We start from the raw sequence: 11,964 nt of genomic DNA, 5'->3' as shown, positions 1-11,964 counted from the left end.
ATATTTTATTTAATATATTGACGTCTGTGTGTGTGCATATGTTGATTACTTTATATATAAAAACGATTTATCAAAATCAATTGTATTATAGGTTCACATTTATTTTCTTTGTTCAGAAATTACAATTAAAATATGAAAAGTCATAAATGTTGTCTTTGGTGATTGTTTAATTTCCAAATATATTCACGTTTATATGTGAGTGGGTCGATGACGAACATTAGCTAAAAATACTTTGTGGAATGGCATTTTCTGAAGTTCGGTCCATTCATTTGTATTAGCTTACTGGCAGAGATGCCACATTCAATATGGCGGACGCGATTACATATCGCTGCAACGGGCCGACCCGCTCCATGAGGCGTCTACGTATTAATGTCTATGGCTGCAGCCATAGGCTGCAGCAAACAGGAAGGGGCGGGACGGACCGCTGTCAGCCTCATACCTTATTTGGAAATGGGACCATTACAATCCGGAAGTGAAGGGGGGCGCTGTTTCCTATACTTCCGTTTTTATTTTCTTTTGAAATCAGTGACATATTTTCACCTGTAGGAAGGAGTTTCTCTCTCAGAATGTATTTGAACTTCTTTCTTTTATTTACTTCAGCAAAGCTCACAGTTTTTAGCAAATTCTGTAGCTTTCGGTGTACTTCTAGATCTGCTCCTTAGTCGCATCTTTTCGGGGTTGCTATTGCCTCTAGTGGCGTGGAGTGGTAACACAACTAATATAATTACTAAATCAGAATACCACAGTCTTTAATATTTATTATTAATTCTGGCATTACTGGGCCAGTAAAAGATAAATTCCCTCACAGAAGAACATACCTTTTCATTTTCTTAAGGAGGAAAGTGATTCCAGTTTCACTTAATGGCAAACTTGTTGAAACTAGCAAATTTTAAATTCCTCAAGTCGTTCCTGGACAGTCAGCTCAACTTTTCTGAAAACACTGACTGTGTCTTTAAGAACCGTTCTCAGAGACTCTACCTTTTAAGAAGACCTGGGGGTTACCCAACTTAAGGTTGTGTACAACCTCTACTTAGGTTGAGGTTGTTGAGTTAAAATGTTAAAACTAAACATTTTAACTCGAGTTTTAACTTTTCGTCTCCTCGTTTGGTTTGGTCACATGAGCTGCAGACTAACAGAATCTTTTAAGAATAGTTTGAATGGCAGGTATAACAGCAGGTAAATGGTGGTGAAACCAAAACCATCTCTGTCTCAACTGTTTGCTGAAAGAACATGAAAGATGGCAGGAATATTTCAGCAGAGAGCGTCCATCCTCTTTATTCATCAGTTTGAACCTCTGAGCTCATGAAGGTGTTGCTGTGCTCCTCTGGCAATAAGAACATTTATTAGACGTCATTTATTGATGGTACAATAATTATTCTTAGCCAAACTAAATAATATTTACCTATAGCATGCTAAGGGTTTTACTCTATTCACAAATTGTTGATAATCATATCAATCAATCAATCAATCAATCATATCTTTATTCCAGACACATAAAAGGTCCATAGAAAAAAAGGTAAAAACAAGTAAAATAAGAGAAAAATAAAAATGAACATGACATGATATTATTCACCGAGTCACAAATCAATGATGACGCCATGATTCCATCATCTTGAAAAGAATCTCACAGCACTAAAAGCAGGATTTACTAAAATTGCAATTATATTATTGCATGACACAGATAATCTGCACATGCATAATATTCCTGAGCTCAGCTGCACAAGTGGGAGCAGCATTATGTACAAACTTATGGCTAGCACTGCTCCATCTAGGCACTTTGAGCCTCATGCCATCATTGTAGGACATAAAGTTTCTGCAGGCTATTTTTTTGTATCGTCACCACAGATGGGCCGTGTAATAATGTGATTCATGAATATGATTTAGCGTTTTAGAGTTAAAGGAAAATTTCCTCGTTGATAAATTAAATAGATTCATCTTGTTTTTTCCTATATATAAGACTCTACAACAAAAAGTCTCCCAATAATATACATGGCACTGTAAAAACAAAAGTGTGAATTTTTGCTTGTACCTGTTTAACAACCTGGGTTGTTATTCTTCTCTACCTAATTCATTTGTTTGTTATTGACTTTTGCTCAATTAAATGTCTTACATATACATTGCAAATGGAATTTTTATTATATTTGATCATGTTGTTTTTCATGTCTCCTTATGTCTTTCGTTCCTCCCATAATTGATGGAGATATATAGATATTATTTATAATATATGAAAGTATTGTTTGTCATTTAATTAGCTCTACATCCTTAAGAAAATGAAAATGTATGTTCTTGTGTGAGGGAATTTATCTTTTACTGGTCCAGTAATGCCAGAATTAATAGTAAATAATAAAGACGTTATTGGAGCCAAATATGTGTATTTTTGGTTTTTGGTCACTAGATGGGGCTGTCGGAAGAGGTGTCATCAAGAGGTGACAGGTAGCTGTCAGGTGTTGAACCCGGAAGGGCATAAAAGTTTTTGACCGTGTGGCGGAGTCATTATTAACACTGGAACCGTGTACTGTGGAATAAATGGATCTTGTTCACAAATGTTTATCTGTCTGGACCAAAGTGTGGAGTTTGGATTGCAAGAAGATCAGAGATTGACATTACACACGATCAACAGGTGATGTTAGCCGCTCAGCGCGTCATAACAAAGCAGCAATGGGTCAACGCTTAAACTAGTGCAGGGTTGAACTGGCTAGTATAGACGTGGTATTCTGATTTAGTAATGTAATTATATTAGTTGTGTTACCACCCCACGCCACTAGAGGTAGTAGTAGACCCGAAAAGATGCGACTAAGGAGCAGATCTAGAAGTACACCGAAAGCTACAGAATTTGCTAAAAACTGTGAGCTTTGCTGAAGTAAATAAAGTAAATAAGTTCAAATACATTCTGAGAGAGAAACTCCTTCCTAAAGGTGAAAATATGTCACTGATTTCAAAAGAAAATAGAAACGGAAGTATAGGAAACAGCGCCCCCTTCACTTCCAGATTGCAATGGTCCCATTTCCCGCCCCTTCCTGTTCGCTGCAGGAGGTGGACTTGGGAACAGCACAATGCACGAAGGGGCAAGGAAAACGTGGACTGGATTTCAGTCTGCTGAAACCTCTTCAAAAGGTTTCCAGTGTTAAAATAGAACTTTTCAATGTTCAATCATTGTCCAACAAATCCTGTCTTTTTCATGACCATATTCTGGAGAAGCATTTGGACCTTATGTGCCTTACTGAAACATGGCACCAACCGGATGAGTACAGTTCGCTGAATGCAGCCCGTCCCCCTGGATATAGCTATCTGCAGAGAGCTCGCCACACGGGCCGCGGTCTGGCTGTAATTTACTGCAGTAATTTAAAATTNAGAATGTATTTGAACTTATTTACTTTATTTACTTCAGGAAAGCTCACAGTTTTTAGCAAATTCTGTAGCTTTCGGCGTACTTCTAGATCTGGTTCTTGGTCGCATCTTTTCGGGGTTGCTACTGCCTCTAGTGGCGTGGAGTGGTAACACAACTAATATAATTACTAAATCAGAATACCACAGTCTTTATTACTTATTATTAATTCTGGCATTACTGGGCCAGTAAAAGTTAAATTCCCTCACAGAAGAACATACCTTTTCATTTTCTTAAGGAAGAAAGTGGTTCCAGTTTCACTCGATGGCCAACCTGTTGAAACTAGCAAATTTTAAATTCCTCGAGTCATTCCTGGACAGGCAGCTCAACTTTTCTGAAAACACTGACTATATCTTTAAGAACTGTTCTCAGAGACTCTACCTTTTAAGAAGACCTGGGGGTTACCCAACTTAAGGTTATCTACAACCTCTAGTTAGGTAGAGATTGTTGGGTTAAAATGTTAAAACTAAACATTTTAACTTGAGTTTTAACTTTTCATCTCCTCGGTGGTTTGGTCACATGAGCTGCAGACTAACAGAATCTTTTAAGAATACTTTGAATGGCAGGTATAACAGCAGGTAAATGATGGTGAAACCAAAAACATCTCTGTCTCAACTGTTTGCTGAAAGAACATCCATCCTCTTTATTCATCAGTTTGAACCTCTGAGCTCATGGAGGCGTTACTGTGTCCCTCTGGTACCTATAGAACATCTATTAGACGTCATTCATTGACAGTGCAATATTTATTCTTAGCCAAACTAAATAATATTTACCTATAGCATGCTAAGTGTTTTGCTCTATTCACAAATTGTTGATAATCATATTAATCAATCAATCAATCAATCAATCAATCAATCAATCAATCAATCAATCAATCAATCAATCATATCTTTATTCCAGACACATAAAAGGTCCATAAAAAAGGTAAAAAGTAAAATAAGAGAAAACTAAAAATAAACATGACATGATATTATTCACCGAGTCACAAATCAATGATGACGCCATGATTCCATCATCTTGAAGAGAATCTCACAGCACTAAAAGCAGCATTTACTAAAATTGCAATTATATTATTGCATGACACAGATAATCTACACATGCATTTATAGATAGATAGATAAATCTTTATTGTCATTGTCACAAGAACAACGAAAATTAAAAAGTGCCATCAGTCAGTGCATATGCTTAAAAAACTTGTCTCACAATTTACACATACTGTAAGAAATACACAAGTAAGTGATAAAAAAACAACTAATAAATAAGAATAGCCACATTCTCACACACATCATTCATGATGATTAATGGTTGTTTTTGATTGCATTTAGTTTTGTTATTGCTGTAGGATAGAAACTGTCTCTGAGTCGGTTGGTTCTTGTTCTGATGGCTCTGTATCTTCTGCCTGAAGGCAGCAGTGTAAACAGAGAATATCCGGGGTGAGAAGTGTCTTTTGTGATGTGTTGTGCCTTTTTAAGACAGCGATCGCTGTGCAAGTCCTCCAGTGAAGGGAGAGACTTGCACAATCATTGTCCAACAAATCCTGTCTTTTTCATGACCATATTCTGGAGAAGCATTTGGACCTTATGTGCCTTACTGAAAAATGGCACCAACCGGATGAGTACAGTTCACTGAATGCAGCCCGTCCCCCTGGATATAGCTATCTGCAGAGAGCTCGCCACACGGGCCGCGGTCTGGCTGTAATTTACTGCAGTAATTTAAAATTGTCCCATCTGGCCCTTCAGGACTTTTCTTCTTTTGAATGTTTGGCCTTCAGTCTTATAGCCCCTCTCCAGATGAATATTATATTGCTTTGTCGACCTCCAAAACCTCATGTTTCATTTAACTTAGAGATGCAGGAACTCCTCACTTCTTTCTGTGCCAGTCCTGTGAAAAATATCATTCTTGGAGATTTAAATATCCATATTAATCATTCTTCCTCCAGTCTGACAGCAGATTTTAAGTCTCTTCTGGACTCGCTTAATCTTACCCAGGATGTTGAAGCCCCTACACACAACAGGGGGCATACTCTGGGCCTGGTGATCACAGACACTGTAACTATCAACAACTTATCTGTATATGACCTGGGTGTCTCGGACCACAGTGTCGTCTCCCTAGAAGTGCCTTCAACTTTGGCTGCTCCAAATCCTAAACGTCTTATTCAGTTCCGTGACTTGAAAAATATTTCCCCTGAGGCTTTGTCTTCTTCACTCCTTGACTGCGGTCAATCATTCATCTGCAAACGACTCTGTGGATTACTGTAATCAATCTCTCCAGGAGCTTTTGGAGCTCCACGCTCCTCTACATGCTGCCTTTGGGTCAAATCATTAATCGGCACAATATCTCCTTCCACTGCTATGCCGACGATATACAACTTTACATTAGAACTGGAGCATCATCACCATTTTCACTCACTGCCTTCACCACTTGCCTGGAGGAGATGAGGACGTGGATGAATCAGGACTTTCTTCAGTTAAACTGCTCCAAACTGAGGCCATGTTGACCAGAACACCTCACCAGGTTCAATCTTCAACCTTGACGACTATTTTCTTCTCTGGACAAGACATCCCCCTTTCCACCACTGTTACAGATCTTGGAGTTAGAATGGATCCTCATCTTACATTTGAAAATCACATTAAACATCTATTTAAAACCTGTTTCTTTCATCTTCGCAATATCTCCAAAATTCGTCCATCTCTCTCTTTCTCTGATGCCTTTGTCTCCTCCAGGCTCGACTACTGCAACTCTCTGTTCATTGGAATCCATAGAAAACACCTTCAGAAGCTCCAATACATTCAAACCAGAGCAGCCAGGATTCATTGAGGGCCTAAATCTGCCCATATTACATCTAATCTGCATGACCTTCACTGGCTTCCTGTTACAGAATTCAGTACAAAATCTCTCATTACACATCAGTGTTTAAACGGACCCTCTCCGGATTATCTGAAGGATCTTCTCATTCCACATTCATCCACCAGATCTCTGCGATCACAAGACAGCAACTTCCTGCACCTTCCTCCACCTTCCTCCACCTTCCTCGCTCCAGATTAAGGACCATGGGAGATCGGGCATTCGCTGGGCTGCCCCCCGTCTCTGGAACTCTCTCCCAGATTATTTGAGAGCTCTGCAACCACTGGTTCATTTCAAAAGAGGCTTAAAGACTTTTTTATTTAAACAACCCTATTCTGCCTCCACATGATTTATATGATGCTGTTTTTATCTATGATTTTAGTTGCACTGTGCAGCACTTTGAGGTTTTTGCTAATGAAAAGTGTGGTACAAATTAAATTGATTATTATTGTATTGTTTTTACATCTGAGATAAATATTTCCCATATAAGGTCTATTGTTATAACTAGTCGTAGTTCCCTTCAAGTCTGTTCCTCATATTTTACGTTCCTTAGCTCAAACCATACATCAGAATCACTCAGTTGAAGGAACTAATACAATAAGAAATTTACAAACAGGTTTATCAGAGCTCATCAACCATGTGGCTCACTTTGGACCCCCTGATGTAGAGTCCTGGTGGGGAGGATCTGGACCAGCCGGTGTTCCTCCTGGCTCCTGATCCTCTGCTGATGGAGCCTGATTTTTACCACCAGATTTAACTGTTTAGTAGTTTAACATCCTGCTAATGTTGAACTACATTAGCAGGACTTACATCAGTGATAATAAACCGCTTATGTTTGGGTGAAGACTCAGAGCTACAATAGGACTCCACCCTGCAGGAAACATGCAGTTCCTGCAGCCGCCCCGCAGGGGGCAGCGTTTCCTCAGCAACTTCTGTCAGACGGTTACAAAAGCAGGATTCTCCTCCAGAACAGGTTTAACATTCAGAACGCGACCTGGTTCATGAGTTAACCCTGTCAGTGATGAAACATGAAAGTAAAACCAGGACAAAGAGCAAAGCAGGAATATTTATTAAATTCCACTTTATTGAGCTGATGGACCAGTCAGACAGCATGAAGCAGAAACGGTTGAATGTAATCATGTGACCTGAGCAGATCAGCAGCTTCCTGAAACATCGGAGGAAAAGCTGTCCGTTCACCAGCAGGTCGAGACTCCTGAGAGTCCAACAGGATCCAGATTTATAAAAATAAACTTCCTGTGAGTTAAACATCTGTTCTTCCCAAACAAACAAAAACACACTTCCCTGAGGAACACCCAGAGGGTTCTGCAGGGCTCCTGACTTGGAGCTCCAGGAATCTGAAGTCAGTCAGTAGAACCCTGGTTCTGGTTGGGCCTGAAGCTTAACTTGCAGCAGATCCAGAAGGAACAGAAACAATGTCAAAGTTCAGGACATCGCCAATGATCTTCTTCATGTCTCTGCTCCTCTTCAGCAGAACGGAGGCTGTTCAGAATCCTCTGGCTGGGTCATGGATGAAGCAGGTTCTGGTCCATGACCAGTTACTGGATCAGGCCTCTGAAGGACCGGAGTGCATCACATCTTCAGCATGATGAGCGGATCCAACCTCTGCGTTTCCGTAGGAACCTGGACCAGAGGAACATGACGTCTTCTGACCCCGTTCAGAGCTCAACGTTCAGACGAGTCTCTGTGTTAGTGTCGCTGAAAGAAGCGGGTCTTTCAGCAGGAACCTCCCGGCGTTCCTGACGTTCCTCCTCAGTGACTGAGCAGTCTGAGCCGGGCCAGCCAGCCGCCCAGGACAGACGTTGACCCGGTCTTGGCTCTGGTCTGTGTGGCAGCAGGAAGCTTCTTGGTGGCGGCGGCCTCCTGGTACGGCATGGTGGCGCTGTTGTGCAGGTCGGCGCCGACCAGACAGCGGCTGCCTCTGATGTGGTCGACGCCGCGGACCGACGGCGATCCGCGGGACGGCATACCGAAGGCCGGCTCCTCCTCGGCGATGGCGCTGATCCGCTCGTTGCTCAGGTACCGGTGCAGCTCGTCTCGACCTGTTAAGAATGGAGAGCAAGAAGCAGTGAATGGATGTTCTCAGGCGGTCCGGGCCGACCAGAACCAACAGGACGGGCGAACTTACCTTTCCTTCCCCGAGTTTTGCGTTTGGACGAAGACCCAGAGACGCCCAGGACAGAGTCGACTGGCATGGAGACGGGTCGGGGTTTACCTGAACAGGTTGGCAAACAGAATCCTTTAGAACCAGACCAGAACCGCTCAGAACACTGTTCTGATCCGGTTCTTACTGAACCATGTGGGGAGGATGTTTTCAGTTCAGATCTTAGTGGACCAGGTCAGAACTTTGGCAAACAAACTGGATAAACATCTAGCGCAAACGAGGACCCAGCTGGACCATCAGAACCAGGTTAATGGTCCAGTTGGATCCAGAGACCGTCTGCTGCTCCAAAAGCACTAAGGCTCCGGTTTCACGCACCACGGGAAGCGGATCGCTGTCTGAGGCGGATCGGGACCAGCTGCTTGAATTCAGGAGGAGGATCATCGGCGAGGCGTTGGCGGACGTCTGCGTCCAGAGACGAGTTTGGAGACGTGGGATGTGAGGAGACGCTGAGCTCCCTGCAGGAAGGAGGACGAGGGTCAGAGTCACAGATGGAAAAGCAGGAGGAAAACCAACGGAGGACAGCAACTCACAGAAGAACGTATGGAGCTGCTGGAGGTGGAGGGATGTACAGATCCAGGATGGAGGTCTTCCCTCTCCTGCCTGCAGCGTAGGAGGGTTGAGGAGATCCGTAGACATCCGGAGCGCCCCGAGACGTCTGCAAGAGACGCAACCGAACCCACAGCTTACTGCTGATGTCTGCCTGGACGTTCAAACGTTCCCAAACAGAGAAGCTGCTCCGGCTTCTGGTGGAGCTCCACAGGTCAACCATGCTTTAGTGTTCTGTTTTATTTTGAAAGTCCTGCTCTTCTGTGACTTCCTGTTAGCCCATGGGTGCCACCATGTGGCCCAGATAAGCCAGAACCAGGGTTTGATAACAGGAACACAGGCTGAGGTTCTGGAGCGGGTCGCTGAGTCAGAACTGAACCCTGACCTGTGAGGAAGTTTCTCCTCTGAACAGTCACATCCTGTTTGGCCCGGCCCGGCCCGGCCCGCTGGGAGTCTTCCTGCTAGGAGTCCGGAGCTTTTCCTGCTCCGATACTTTCAGGGAAGAGCAGAAAAAACGACTCCATTGTTCTGCAAACACAAACAGACTGAAGGAGCTGGAGCATCTTCAGGTCTAACTGCAGCTGATCTCAGGTGTGGCTCATTCTCTGATTCTCTTCAGGCTCCAGCTGCTGAAACCAGCTCTTACTGCCCCCTAGAGGTTAGGATGTGAATCTGTTTCTGGGTTAAAATCTCAACTCCTTTGCCCCTGAGAAAAGGACTTTTTGCATCTTAAATCCTCTGCAGACGCGGTGCGTTCAGGTGCTGCATGTAAGCTGTGGACATCAGAAACTTGGATGATGCGTTAGCATTAGTGTTGGCTCACCTGCACCAGTGGCGGTCTCCAGCGCAGGTTCCTCAGCGGAGCGGCGGCCATTCCCGACGTTCCTGAAGGCCTCTTCTTCAGCACCAAGGTGATGCTGCCAGACTCAGCCCTCATCTTCTCCACCAGGTGTTTGAGCTGCCAGCCCACCTGGACCAATCACAGAGAAGGGAATCTGAAGCTGGTTAGCTTAGTATAGAGACTTAGTAAGGAAAACTGCTAGCCTAGCCTAGCCTAGCCTAGCCTAGCTCCAGATGCAGTAGCTCCAAACCTATGAACAGAGTTTGACGGCTGAAGGAGGTAAATGAATCTGCTCTGTTCCTGGGTGGAGTTCCTCAGGGATCTACACTCAGACCTGAGGAACTCTGGTAACGCTCCTGATCCAGAACCTGATCCGGTTCAGATCTGTGTCTATTGATCACTTTCCAGCCTGAACGGAAACTTCACAAAGACTCAGTGCAGCAGAGCAGGAGAGAATCTGTTCACATGCAGAACAGATTCATGTTTTAATGATGTTTCTGATGTGAAGATCAGATGTGTTTATCACCCGGAGCGCTTTGGTGACTGCCTGATGACCCTGAACTCACCACAGTCTGCTGGTTGACCTGGATGACCTCGTCTCCAGCGTGGATCCTCTGGGTTTGATCTGCAGGAGACTGAACGGAACCAGAACCGGCCCGGTTAGTGTTGGGTTCTGGTTCCACCAACAGCCGGTTCCGGCTGCAGACTCACGTTCTCCGTGGTTCCCGTGACGACGTGAAGGCCGTCATAGGTGGATTTGATGTACATCCCCTGGAAGATCAGACAGTGTGAGGGTCAGAGCTGCAGGTCAGAGCTCAGAGTTCCTACGGCTCCTGAACTCACCAGTCCCTCCCCAGGCCTGACGTTGGTGACGTGAACCTCCTCCAGGCAGGACGGCTCCGTGTTAGAGGGGTCAGAGGTCGCCTGGACCGTCTTTTCACAGACGCTGTTCAGAGCCTGGGACTGAAACAGGAAACCCAAAACGTCACTTTTGGTTTTTATTCACCAATTAATCAGAAATAAACGTTACAGACTATCAAACAGAGACAACAAAAAAATACAAATTAAAATGGATACAATCCAACAGAACAACCAACCAAGTGGGGCCACAACAGAAATCGTTTCACGCTTTTCTTCCTGCCAGTTATTTTCAGATTTTTTTCCAATATTCCTTGTGTTGATGAATCTCCGGTCACAGAAAGAGAAAATCCAAACCAGAACAATGTTTGAGCCTGAAAGCTGCGATCTTATTGATTTGCTCCTCTAGTGTTTGTTTCCTCGTTGGCGTTGGAAACAATGTGAATCTGTGAGGAAAACGTTCTGCCATCAGAACCTGGTGGGACCGGTCCAGCAGGAGCTTCACCTGACTCCGACTGGGAGGAGCTGAAGGAAACATCTGTTCTGCTTCCACATCTGGACTCTATTCTGCTGCAGTCGCAGCTGCTGGCAGACAGGGGGCAGACTGGCCTAACTGGCTGCAGAGCTGAACCTGCAGCTGGACCGCAGAGCTAATGCTAATGCTAATGCTGCAGCTGGACACTTTGGGCGGTTTCCGCTCCAGCAGGAAGTGTTATCTAAGACAGGAAGCGGACATTCCAGCTCTGAACCAACAATGGAGCAGCAGGAAGTGAACTCACCACCTCCAGGATCTTCTCCTCCATCTGGAACACGCTGCAGTCCTGCAGGCACAGAGGACACAGCCGTCAGCTTCTGGACCCAACCAGAACCAGGCAGGAGACATCTTTAATCTCTGAGTTCATCTCCTCAAACTACAGTCACACTTTACAACTTTACTAACGACCTCAGAGCTTCACCTGGAGCTGCAGCTGCAGCACAGCATGGAAAAACAAATGTTTGAGCAAAGAGCAGCAGAGGAAGCAGCTGGAGGCAAACAGGGAGGAGCTGCTGACCAAGCCTCAGATTCAAACCTCAGGTCCAAACGCCCAGCGGGTCGGAACCAGAACAGCAGAACCGGGTCAGATCCAACACCGATCCCAGTTCCGCTGAGCCAACATCACTTCCTGCTGGCTGCTCCCTGTGACCTTCACTGACCTTCTGCACGGTGGAGGTCAGCTCCAGGCCCAGCTGGATGATGGTGCTTCTGGTGGCCGTGAAGTCGCTGGGGCTCGTCACTGGAGACCTGACACACACACACACACACACACA

At 44.4% G+C, this 11,964-nt stretch overlaps 1 protein-coding gene across 1 annotated transcript in view; it reads right to left on the bottom strand.

The window, feature by feature from the left end:
• Positions 1–7,278: 7,278 nt before the first annotated feature.
• LOC103156409 (connector enhancer of kinase suppressor of ras 3-like) overlaps positions 7,279–11,964 on the bottom strand; it is an 11,013-nt gene continuing 6,327 nt past the window's right edge. Inside the window, exons 4-13 of the mRNA XM_007578445.2 lie at positions 11,851–11,938; positions 11,436–11,477; positions 10,642–10,761; positions 10,510–10,569; positions 10,365–10,433; positions 9,781–9,927; positions 8,942–9,066; positions 8,727–8,866; positions 8,376–8,462; positions 7,279–8,289 (exon numbers count right to left, since the gene is read on the bottom strand). Coding sequence (XP_007578507.1) covers positions 8,000–8,289; positions 8,376–8,462; positions 8,727–8,866; positions 8,942–9,066; positions 9,781–9,927; positions 10,365–10,433; positions 10,510–10,569; positions 10,642–10,761; positions 11,436–11,477; positions 11,851–11,938 — 1,168 coding nt within the window. The 3' untranslated portion in view covers positions 7,279–7,999. The remainder of the gene's footprint in view (positions 8,290–8,375; positions 8,463–8,726; positions 8,867–8,941; positions 9,067–9,780; positions 9,928–10,364; positions 10,434–10,509; positions 10,570–10,641; positions 10,762–11,435; positions 11,478–11,850; positions 11,939–11,964) is intronic.

This window comes from Poecilia formosa, unplaced genomic scaffold, assembly GCF_000485575.1.
Source record: "Poecilia formosa unplaced genomic scaffold, Poecilia_formosa-5.1.2 Scaffold480, whole genome shotgun sequence".
Taxonomy (NCBI): domain Eukaryota; kingdom Metazoa; phylum Chordata; class Actinopteri; order Cyprinodontiformes; family Poeciliidae; genus Poecilia; species Poecilia formosa.
Note: the sequence above shows the minus strand (reverse complement) of the source record. Positions and strands in the feature narration are given on the sequence as shown.